General features: G+C 39.3%; 1 protein-coding gene across 1 annotated transcript in view; it reads left to right on the top strand.

Annotated features, from left to right (window-relative positions):
• The first annotated feature begins 5,654 nt into the window (after positions 1 to 5,654).
• LOC125483187 (spastin-like) overlaps positions 5,655 to 12,633 on the top strand; it is a 16,914-nt gene continuing 9,935 nt past the window's right edge. Inside the window, exons 1-2 of the mRNA XM_048597355.1 lie at positions 5,655 to 5,745; positions 11,551 to 11,741. Coding sequence (XP_048453312.1) covers positions 5,655 to 5,745; positions 11,551 to 11,741 — 282 coding nt within the window. The remainder of the gene's footprint in view (positions 5,746 to 11,550; positions 11,742 to 12,633) is intronic.

Genomic DNA, 12,633 nt, shown 5'->3' with positions numbered 1-12,633 from the left:
ACCCTATCCATGCCCCTCGTGATCTTTATAAACCTCTATAACGTAACCCTCGGCCTCCGGGCAGGGGGGTGGTGAAGCTCCAGGCTATTCTGCCTCTCCCTGTAACTCAAAGCCTCCTATCCTGGCAACATCCTTATAAATCTTTTCTGTATCCTCTAAGTTTAACAATATCCTTCCTAGAGAAAGGCAGCCAGAATTATATGCAGTATTCTAAAAGCCGCAGCATGAAGTCCCAACTCCTGTACTTAGTGATCTGACTAAGGCAAGCGTGCTAAATGCTTTTTTTAACCATCCTGTCAATCTGTGATGCAACTTTCAAAGAACCATGTTCCTGAACCCCTAGGTTTCTCTGTTCGACACCAGGCAGTGAAATTTTACAGTTGACTGCCTCTGCTGTTTAGTTTCGAGTACTTCTGGACATTGGACGTCGGTCCACAAAAAATAAACAAACAGCAAAATTCACAGCTGACCTTAGAGAACCTTGGTATCGAGAGCTCCTCACAGCAGGGGCACAGCTAAATGGTTTATTAAGTCTAATCGTGCAAACAGAGTAAAGCTGTAATAGTGAGTAGGGTGAATTTTTAAAGATTTTCTCCCCAGGGTAGGGGATTCCAAAACGAGAGGGCAGAGGTTTAAAGTAACAGGGAAAAGATTTTAAAGGGACCTAAAGGCAACTTCTTCCTACAGAGTATGGTGTTCGTATGGAATGAACTGCCAGAGGAAGCGATGGGGGCTGTTACAATTACAACATTGGCATCTGGATGCTTACATGAATAGGAAGGGTTTAGAGGGATATGGGCCAAATTCTGGCAAATAGACTTAGATTAATTTAGGATATATGGTCAGCATGGACAACTTTGCATAATTGCACCTTAATCACTCAATGTCAGTAGTAATCCTTGTGTCCTTTCACAAGCAATTCTTGTATATAGCATACATAAATTGAAAGCAAGAGGCAAGCCACGTTTCCTCCTCTGACACTTCAAACCATCCTGCTTATCTCATTAAGTCTGTTTGCGTCAGAATATGACAGTACAGTGATTAAGGTGCAGTTATGCAAACTTGTCCATGCTGACCATATATCCTAAATTAATCTAAGCCTATTTGCCAGAATTTGGCCCATATCCCTCTAAACCCTTCCTATTCATGTAAGCATCCAGATATGTGCAGCATATAACTCTATATTCCAATAGCTTGCCTCAGTATGGATGTAAGATGCACAAAGAATTGAACAAGAACGTTGGGCTGCAGTCTCTGCTCCATTTTGACTGTTCAAACTCTTGCTATATCGAACTGTGCCAGCAATAAGTGGAAGTAGGCCATGAAAAGCTTTCCTTACTCAATTACATATTATCATTTGTTAATCAAGTAAGGTGCCCTTTTTAATCAACAGTTGTCTGAAACGAAGCGAAAATGATAGAGAGAAGTTAATTTGTAATGGAAGCATTATCCACAAATTAAATTTCCCCAGTAGGAAGGGAAACTGAAACTGACTAAGTATGTGCAGCATTTCTCTCTAATCTTTTTAGACCACAACACCATAAGATACCTCATATGACAAGCTTTTCATCATTGAGACCATTCTTGCAAACCACCTCTGGACTCTGTCCAACACCAGCTCATCCTTCCTTAGATACAGGGCCCAAAACCGCTCACTATATTCTAAACTTGGTCTGACCAGAGTCTTATACAGTCTTAGCAGTATATCTTTGCTCTTGTATCCTAGCCGTCTTGAAATGAATGCCAATGTTCATTTACCCTCCCAACTTTAAACTGAACCTGCATGTTAACCTTAACAGAATCCTGAACTAGGGTTCCCTGGTCCCTCTGTGCTTTGGATTTCTGCAGCCTTTCCCTATTCAGAAAAAAGTCTTCACCTCTTCTTCCTACCAAAGTGCATAACCTCACACTTTTCCAAATTGTCTTCCATCTACCCCTTTGCCCATTCTCTGAGCCTGTCCTAGCACTCTGCAACCCCCCCGCTTCCTCATCACTACCTGCCCCTCCACCTGTCTTTGCTGCCATGTTTATAGATGACACAATGGCCTCACTTTTTGTCCAGGTCATTAATATATAATGTGAATAGTTAGGGTCCCAACATGGACCCCTGCAGAATTCCACTACTCAGTAGTGCCATCCTGTAAAAGATCCCTTTGGCAGAAGGCAGAGTGGGGAGATAATCAGCCAATACCTTGGCCCTGACACCATGGGCTCCTGACTTGTTTACACTGTCTCCATTTCCACCTGGTTAGAAGATCAGTAAAGTTTTATAGCTTTCAGAGCTGTTAACATAAAAACACTGGAGTAAAAATAGCAAAAGTGTGAGATTAAATGCCAGAACTGGAGATATTTGTTGTGCTTTGCCAAATTGTTTATCATTTTAATGACAGCAAGAATACACTCTACAGATTGAAAGGCGAAATTGCAAATTATGATGCTGATGCTGTCTAAACTGAGATTCCTCCAAGCCAGGATGCCAAAGGAAGATGATAGGAATAAAAAAAAGCCATTCAACCTGTCAAGCCTGTCCCGCCATTTAATTAGTTTGTGCTTCATGTAAGACATAAATCCATCTGCAGACTTTGGTTCCGTAAACCTCATACCTCTTCGTTAAGAACAGTTCATTAATCTCAGTTTGAAAATTCACAATTGATTCTTTTTTAGGGCAGAGTGTCCCAGATTGCCACTTGCCCTTGTATGAAAAGGTTCTTCCTGATTTCAGCGTGCATTACCTAGCTGTACCTTTAACGTGCCCTCTTGTTGTGGACTTTGACCCGAGAAAATAATTTTCCCCTTATTTACCCTATCAAATCCTTAAATCATCTTGCAGACTTTGATTTTGTTGCACCTTAGTCTTGTGTAAATGATACTAAGCTACTTATGATATTAGTACATATGGTCCAATTAGTCCTCATTAAATGTGTTAAAGAAGGAAAGTGAGCGAGGGAAGGAGAGAACCTTAGAAGAATTCCAGAACACGTTTGCCCAACAGCTGAAGGTACAACCATCAGCATGAAGTGATTTTAATTGGGAATGTTCAAGACCTTAGAATTAGGGGGTTGCATAGATCTTGGATAATTATAGGACTAAAAGACATTAAAGATAAGGAGGGATGAGCCCATGGACGTATTTGAAAACCAGCATGAAAGTTTTAAAATTTGTGTTGCTCGGTGTGAGTCAGTGATGCTTAGAGAGCATGGTGCATGATAGGACAGCAAACTGTTGGATGGCCTCAAGTTCAGGAAGGATGGAGTGTGAGAGACAAGCCACGAGGGCATTAGCGAGAGAAGTCTCAAGGAAACAAAGGGATGGATAAGAACTTTAGTAACAGATTAACTGCTGCAGTGTTGATCATGGACCCATGATTGAAATCCAAGTGCAGGGTTAAAATATGACACACAAGTGCCAAATATTTGGTTCAACTTCAGACTGTTGTTAGAGGGATTGGATTTAAAGGGGAAGAGTGTGATATTGTGGTGGGGTCTGAAAGCAATGGCTTCAGTCTTCCCAATATTTAATTTAAGAGCATCTCTGCTAATCTAGTACAAGATGCGAGACAAGCAGTTTAGAAACAGTGGAGTGATTGAGATGATGGGGAGAAACTGGATGCCATCCGTATGCACGTGGAAAATTATGTTGTCTTTATTCAAAAACACACCAGCCCTGGGCTGACTGAAATAATCAGTTTTGGATTGATTGTCAATAATCATTACCTGCTATTCAGAATCAAATTGTCATTTGATGACAATTACTTTGCAGTTTGTTAATCCTCGTACTTCTGTATATTTACTGGCAAACATTTATCCCTTAATCGACATTACAAAAATGAATCGTCATGTCAATGTGGAATCTTGCTGTGCACCGTGTTTCCTACATTACGACTGTGACGCCCCTACAAAAGTACTTCATTGGCACTAGAGGTGTGGGGTGTATTTCATGACTTTGGGACATCCCAAAAGTGTTTTACAACCAATGCTGGGGCATATTGCAAGGCAGTAGAAGATGGAAACTTTACATATTCCTGATTTGGTCCCTATTGCAAACTGCAGAATAAGACAACATTGGCCTCATGCTTTACTTGGGATGGCATGTAGGAGTGAGCAAGTGTAATATCTCAGGCAACTTTAGACATGAGTGGTTGGTATCTGAGCTGGATGGAAAATTTGCATTAACTTTTTAAACTAAAATGTTTTAATTCCTCACCTGCCTTTAATAAGGTGCTAGCAAGGTTCCAATTAAGATAACACTTTAAAACATACACGCCCGTAGAGTAACAGTACTTTTATTTGTGGCATTTTGTGCAGTACTTTGAACAGGAGCAGTTTCTGCAGGCTGTTTTTTTTTTTAAAAATCCATTATTTCCAATTAGACTTGCTGAGGTATCCAACAATAGATCATCACTATGCTCTCTCTCATTTTCATTTTCTACCAAATGGCTCTAATAATGTTTTAGGACTTTTGACTAATTTCTCAACAAAAAGGACTTGGGGGATCAAAACAAAACTTGGAGTTTTCAAAGTAAAGTGTATTCACATACGTTTTCTTTAAAATATTAATTAATGTGAAAGGTACCGTGCCTGGCGTTGAAGCTAAACCTGCATTTTCATGAAAGTGTATTGTAACTCTGATTACAATGAATGTGGAGCAGATGACCAAGGTGTCAAAAGGTCTTTTTGTTGGGTGCTGCTCTGCTGCAGAACTGCAACAAGACGTTTTATTTCCTGGCACTATTTCTGACCTTTCTTCTCAAATAATGTCTTCAAAAGTTTGAAAAAAAAATATTTTTGGCTATTTTCTTTCTGAACCATGCTGCTGTGCTGTGGAATTTTCAATCCACTTATTTTTATTCCACTTTTGGCTAGAAATTAAGTGGAGCACAGGAATTCTAAGTTTTGAAACCGTGGAAGTGCTTGGATTCCCTACTGTCACACAACCTAAATGACTCTTCTCAGGACATGGGTGGTGCTTGGAAATTTGTTGTATTTGAGAAGCTAGTGGTGGACCTTCTTAAACAGCTGTAGTTCTATTGGTGAAGTTATCATATTATTGGGTGGCAAGTTCCAGGTTTTAGACCTAATGAAATTTCTGTAATTAAATCGGAGTTCGTTTGTGTAGAAGATAGCGTAAGCAATGCACTTACTCAACCCAGGATGTATGGGCCTAGTTGCCCTTCAGTTGAGGCAAAGTGTTTTTGTACAAACATTTAATAAGAGATGATAAACTTTCAGTTGGGGTTGAAACTGTGTTTTAAAACTCCTTTTTGGTGTGTGATGTAGGGGATCCTTTGTAGAACTGACTATTGGGACAAAATGAGGGTTTGAAAATGAAAACCTTCTGTGATATCCTCTGATATTCTTATCTTAATTTGAAAAACTCTTACCTAGCACCTTGGCCAAAACCTGGAGGAATGGTATTTGTCGAAAGAAAATGCAGGTCATTGATCAGCTTCGGCTCTTAACTGCTACCATTTAAACCCTCAAAAGTCAAGGTTGATAGGAATTGTATGAAATCTCACTCCCAAGTTTGTTATTTTAATATTATATCCATTCACTTCAAAACTCTCTCTAGCACAATCTATTTAACTTGTTTACTCTGTCTGTACTTATTTTGTTTTTGTTGTTGTTTGTGCCCACTTATTGTGTTGTATAGAGCAGATGCTAGCATGCGCGAGGTTTTCCAAGCCCGAGAGGGAGGTGTGTAGAGACAGCCCAGGCCCGCCGTGCCCTAGTGCACGGATCCAGTCAGGTGGGTTCCTCTGATCAACAAAACGATGGTTCTATTAGATGGCAAACCATTTGATTTAATAAAGAACATACATATATATTTTCCTTGAATGCAGTTGCCTTGTGAAAATAGATTATATACAGAGTGTTCCATATGATTAAAGGATGATACTCTTGTGTCACCTTGCCAATGTCATGTTCAAAAGGAGTGATGTCATATCCAAGTTGAATGGTGATAATCCAGCATAGTAATAATGTTCTCCCAGCCCAAGTTCCTTTGCTTGCTGCTCCATGCTGGGCGAATGGAATCAATGGATTAACCCTAAAAGTAACATCATATTGCAAGGATGAGCAATTGCCAGAAAACCAGATGGCTGCTATTGTAATTTGTGACTGTTGGTTGAAGGTCTTGTGGGGTTAGTTAGAAATGCCTATTTATGGAGCTTCTGTGCAGGCCATCAAGGTCATGAAGTGTTAATATTGCCTAAAATGAGGAAAAATTGTTTCCAGTGGCAGAAGGAACCAGACTTTAAGGTAAGAAGAATCATTTTATGCAACGAGTTATAATGTGGAATACACTGCCTGTGAAAGGGAAGCAGGTTAATAGTAAATTACAAAAAGGGATGGTAGCATCATAGTTATGTTATTGAACTAGTTGCCCAGAGGTGTGAACATATGATCTTGAGACATGAATTCAAATCCTATCATTGATTGTGATCTCTTAACAATATAATTTATCATTTTTAAAAAAATTAGTTCATTTAATGTCTTTTTAGGAAAGAAATTTAGCAGTCCTTTAATGGTTATGATCTTGTGGTTGGCTCTTATCTGACCTCTGAAATGGCCTGAAAAGCCACACAGTTTAAGGACAGTAAGGGATTTCCAATATATGGCACTGACACTTCTCAGCTATAAGCTTGAAGGTTAAGAAATCTGTAGGGCTATGGGTAACTGGCATGTTAATAATTTTAATAACAACATGCAATAATTTTAGGGCCTAAACTCTCCCATGACCCAGCTCCCTCCCCACACACCAGGCCTTGTTATCACATAGCCTGTCGTTACACACTACTTGTTGTTAGTCACTAATAGTTCCCATTAACAACTATTCACCTTCCCAGCCTGATCATTAGCAGCTCCTTTGTCTGTCCAACTGTCCTTCTCTCTCTTTAGGGTCTATCCTATCGTTTACTCCGTACCCCACTCACCTCCCTATTTCCTGCGTGTAAACTGATGTTTTCCCAGCCTCCATCAGTTCTGAGGAAGGGTCACTGGACCTGAAACATTAACTTTTCTTTTCTTCACAGATGCTGCCAGACCTGCTGAGCTTTGCCAGCAACTTTATTTTTGTTAATAGGACTAACTAGTTCTCTTTTCAAAAGAGATGATACAACCACAGAGGTCCAAATGGTCTCCTCCTGTATCATAAACTTATGATTCTATATTTCAGTGGTTGGGAGAATAGAATCTTTCTTTTGTAGGTTATAATTATCCAAGAAATATTAGTGCTTATTTGGCTATTTTGCCTTCTGTTTATAATATACTTTCATTATAGGCAAAGCATTTTCTGTTTGCCAAAAAGTATGTACATTTTATGCATGTATGCTGGGTTTAATGCAAATTGGCTATTACTGAGACAACCTCCACAGACTGATCAAAAATCTGTACAAGTAGTGAAAGTTTTAAAAAAAAACACACCTTGGTTAAATAGTGCAGTAGATCAACTTGTATTATTTACAAGTGACTCAATTTAGAGAAACCTATTACCTCTAACTGACATCATTTGTGATTTGTAGGATAATTGCATATAATGTGTTCCAAATGTTATTTATTATCCCATTGAATCAAAAGCATTGCTGTTAAATTTACAGGAAATTTCATTTAAGTGGGATTGAAGTCAAGACACTGTTAGCTAGCTGTCAGGAGAGGGAAGGGTTTAATGTGCTGACACAGCAGTTGTGTAAGAATGACTATATAGATAACCTCTGGAGGAGGCGAGAGCTATTTTAGATGTACACTGGGAAAAAAACACAATTCACTACCGTTATAAACAAAATTAAACTCCTGGACAGCAGAGTTTGAGTAATGTAGGTTTTAATGTTGAACTGAAAAGTCATGCAACAATTATTTTCTATGTAAAATTGATCCTGATGCTGACGTGCTCCCACCAGTTTGCCTACCTTATCCCCACTGTTGAAGTCCTGTACCCACTGTTCATGTGGTAGCCTCTTGCCATAAACTCCCAATTCCTTACCATTCCTATTCTGCTCCACATTATGTCCACTGCATCCATTACCACTTTTCCTAACTGAGTTATCGGTTCCCTCCCATCTCCCTGATCAAGTTTTAACAGTCTTGTTCTGATTTATCATTATCTTACCCCACTTTTTATATTCACAAGGTCTTCCATATCTGCACCTTAGCACCCTTTACTGTTTGCTCACTCTATTCTCTAGATATTTGCAAATTACTCTCTCCCTTTAAGCTAAGGGGCAGCAGGTTTAGAGAGGGTGTGAGGAAAAATTTTTCTGGTCAGAGGGTGGTGGGAATTTGGAACTCACACCTATAAAAGTAGTAGAGATGAGCACCTTCATAATGTTGAAGAAGTATTTAGATGTGTACTTGTGATGCCAAGGCATACAGAGCTATAGGCCAAGTGCTGAAAAGTGAGATTAGAATGGCTAAGTGACTTGTTTTCTGACTGACACCAGCTCGATGGGCCGAATGGCCTTTGTCTGTGCTGTAGACTTCTGTCCTACCAATTTAGGAGATCGACACATGAACCTCTTATCACTATCACTGCACATTATTTAAGATTATAATGCCTCTCCCTATTTCTTGTGTCAAAACAAACCACTTCAACTCTGTATATTAAATTCCATCTGCTAACTGTCTGCACATTCTATGATCTTTTGGTGTCCTACTTTAGTTAGTTTGAATCATCTTTTCTGTTTGTCAATCCTCCAAATTCAGCATCGTTGAAAGATTGAGATTTTGCTCTCTACCACAATATTCAAATCATTTTTATATACACAATAAAAAATGCAATTAGTACAAATACTGAACTGTGGATAACATTGCTGCCTGTCACATTCTTCAGTCTGACAAAACAACTATTTACAACTTTATTTTCTGTTCTTAAGCCATTTTTTTATCCAAGCAGAAACTGAGCCTTTTCCATGGACCTTTATTTTTATTATTCAACCTTTTCACATTGTACATTGTTTGCAAAGTATATAGACACATCCATTGTTTTAATCAATCTTTACTGTTATTCATTTTTTAAAAATTGGAATGGTCGAGCATAATCTAGCTCCTAGAACTCTGTGCTGGCTGGGCTGTGCTTCCCCTTGGGCTACCCCTGCCGCCGCCACCACCACCACCACCATTGGTTATTTCTAAAATCTCTTTGGTGTTAGATTGACCGGTCTGTGGTAACTAGGGATGTCCTTCTATCTCTTTCTTAAGAGAGTATCACATTTGCCACCGCCCAGTCATCTGGTGCCTCCCCCATATCTAGGGAATGGCAATTTCTCCCACTGTCTCCAATCCCACTTCCTGTAGCAACCTTGGATTTCAGCTGGCTTAAACAGGTTATCCATTCAAAGCATAATCGGCCTTTTTAGAGGTAATGACTAGGAAGATTATACCTGAAATATTGGCTTTCATATCACAGGAGCAGAATTCAGCCATTCAGTCCATCCAATCTGCTGTGTTATTTGTTCATGGCTGATATGTTTCTCCACCCCATTTTCCTGCATTCTTCCCCACCCCAACCCTTGATTCCCTTAATTATCAAGAACTTGTCTATTTCTGTCTTAAATATATCCAGTGGTTTGGCCTTCAGCCTTCTCTGGCACTGAGTTCCACAAATTCACCACCCTCTGAACAAATTCCTCCTCATCTCAGTTTTAAAGGATTGACCCTTCGTTCTGAGGCTGTGCTCTCGAGTCCTAATCTCTCATCCTAATGAAAGCAACATCTCCATGTCCGCTCTGTCCAAGTCTCAGTTGTGTAATTTTCGGTCTGATTTCGCCTCTCTTTACCACCTCCACCCCCCCCCCCACCCTCAAAAAAAAAAAAAAAAAAAAAAAATTTTAACTCCCAAGTACAGACCTGGAGTCCTCAGTGACCCCTCTTGTCACAAGCCCTTAATTCCCGGAATCATTCATGTGAACCTCCTTTGGACGCCCTTCTAACAACTTGCAGGTTGTATTTTTCAGGAAACAAAAGGGGGGAAAAGAATACTCTAAGTATTCTAGTCATGTCCTGCATCACTAGACATATATAACTTTTTCTGTCCTTTAAAGGATCCACTCAGCCTCTCACTGGAAAATTTTGGGGTTCTTTGTTATGTTGACTTGCCTTTCTATTCTCATTCTGTCTTTAACTGTTCTGCTTTCCTCTTCACCTCCTCTCAGCTTATTGCATTTGGCCTGGTGCTTGCTTCAAGAATTCCCTTGACATGTATATCATTATGTTCTCTAATGCCTTTTCATCCAGTTTTGGTTCAATATCATTGTCATTGTTGGAATGTACCGAGGCCACACCTGAAACATCTCCACCTTAAGATCATCCATTGTTTTCCCTGACAATAACTCAATTCCATCTCATCCCATTGATGGTAGCCTTCCAATTTAGAAACTCCACTTTTGATTTGTCTCTGCTCTTCTCCATTACTCATCCAAACTTTGATTGCTTTAACTCAAGTGTTACTTCACAGATAATTGATGCAGTTGGCCCACCTATTTCCCAACATTGTCTCCTTCCAGGTTGAACCAAGCATGCACTGCTCAAGGAAATTCTCATTCATATTTCAAAAATTTCACTCACTTCTTTACTCTATTTCCCAGTTGGTAATTGTCTCATTGAAGCACCCCAATATCACCAATCTAAACAAAACAGTTGTTTTTGCACCTGTAGTATACTTCTGTTTTGATGTGAAGGTTGTCATTTTTTGAGACCTGACCTGGTTTTTCTGTTCATGACTTTTCCTAATTTGGTTTAAACAAGAATGTTTTCTTTTATTTCCTCCACTGCTATATCAGTTTCCTGTAAGTACCCAGAGGACGCAAAAGGTTGCCATTAAATATGGGCATGAACCTAATATATGAGGATACAGATGATTGAATACAGATTAATTGTCTGCTCCTGTTGCTGTGATCTTAGGCAGCACAATAATCGAGCTGTTGATAGTTAAATGGTTGGTGCATGGTACTTTTCACCACTAACATCCAGATGGTAAATGTAGTGTAGGTTTGATTTAAAGGATTGCCCCAAGATCACTTTCTGGATGAGCCATCATCAGGCTTCTGGCTGATAGACACTGCCAGTGACTTTGTGGAATGTTCATCTACAGAGCATTGTAGCTTAAGTCTGCCAAAAGATTAGCAAAATTTGATTTTGCTGCTGAGGTTGGATTTGCTTCATTTTGCATTTGATTGCCGACATACCTAAGGTGTGTACAGAGCCACATTTCGGCTACGTTTTAATTATTTTTAAACTTTTGCCATACTTGTCTGGTTGGATTACTTTAAAAGGCATAAATGAAAACTTTAAATTTGTAGAAATATGCTGCAAAATTTAATTTTCTGAAAGACAAATGCTTCTACCAAGAGCATCCAACATCACCATCTGCTGCTACAAAACTGTATTGCAATGTTCAGATTTTTAAAAAATACATCCTATGAAAAATAAACGTTAGTATCACTTCCTTTTGCTGTAACACTTTCCAGTAGAGTGTGTAACAGTAGATGACAGTGTATTTAGAGTACCAGTGATCATATAGTCTTTGTTCTGATCCAGTTTTGTCTTTATTTGTCTCTAGAAAGTGGAGCTGTCCCAAAGAAAAAGGATCCTTTGACCCACACGAGTAATTCCCTACCCCGCTCCAAGTACACAGCAAAAATCACTTCCCCAGGGCAACGTGGTCACCAGAGGGCCCAGAGCCATAGTGGAATCTCCAACGGTGCTGGGACTTCACGAATGCCAGCGCAACCCAGTACCTCTACTGCTAAGGTAACAAAGTAGTGCACTTGAATTTTCTTTGTCCTGCCCATACACATCCATAATATGTGTCCTATTGATTACCCGATGGGCCTCATTTATGAAAGAGACATTGGGAGGTAGCAAAGTTTAGAACTGGGACCTTTTTACTATCTGGCTCCAGAACATCTTTAACCTTGTACCTCTGGGGGGTCTTTGCCGTGTGAGTGACAGACAGCATAATGATACATTCTATATGTAAGTTTCATAGTTTCTTTATGTAAAAAAGGCAAGGTAGATGGTAGAAATACATTTTAGGAAGTACCAGGTTACACCAAACATTGCTTGAAAAACTTCGTAAGCGGTCTTCAAATTTTTGACTTGAGGAAAGAAGTTGGGTTTTTTTAAATGTTCCTGCTGTCAATGCTTCTCTCCAGTTTGGCAATTCACTATCTTTTAAGTCAGTAACTTGCTTTGATATTTGACCTATTATATGTTAAAGGCATCAAAATGTTTGAATGAATGATGTAACCAGGTCATTTTAACTGTGAACTGTCTTGAATCACAGGAAGAACCATTTGGCTATCCTACTTGTGCTGGACCACTGAAACAGCTTTCTAATGATCTCACTCCTCTGTCAGCTTGTCAATATATTTTGTGCAAAACATTTTTGATATGGGTGTTCAAAATACTATAGGAAATAGACTTAAGTAGACTTGGTAAATCAGAGACAATGATATCCAGATATGTTCTAGAATGTAATGGAAGCAATAAAAGTTTGGTCTTATTGGAATGAGGAATGCTTCACTGAAAGTGGTAATTGATGCTAAGTTAATAGAACTAAGAAAGGACAAAAAGTTGCTGGAAAAGCTCAGCAGGTCTGGCAGCATCTGTGAAGGAGAAAACAGAGTTAACGTTTCGGGTC

This window comes from Rhincodon typus, chromosome 5 (assembly GCF_021869965.1).
Source record: "Rhincodon typus isolate 14 chromosome 5, sRhiTyp1.1, whole genome shotgun sequence".
In the NCBI taxonomy this organism is placed as follows: Eukaryota; Metazoa; Chordata; class Chondrichthyes; order Orectolobiformes; family Rhincodontidae; genus Rhincodon; species Rhincodon typus.
Note: the sequence above shows the minus strand (reverse complement) of the source record. Positions and strands in the feature narration are given on the sequence as shown.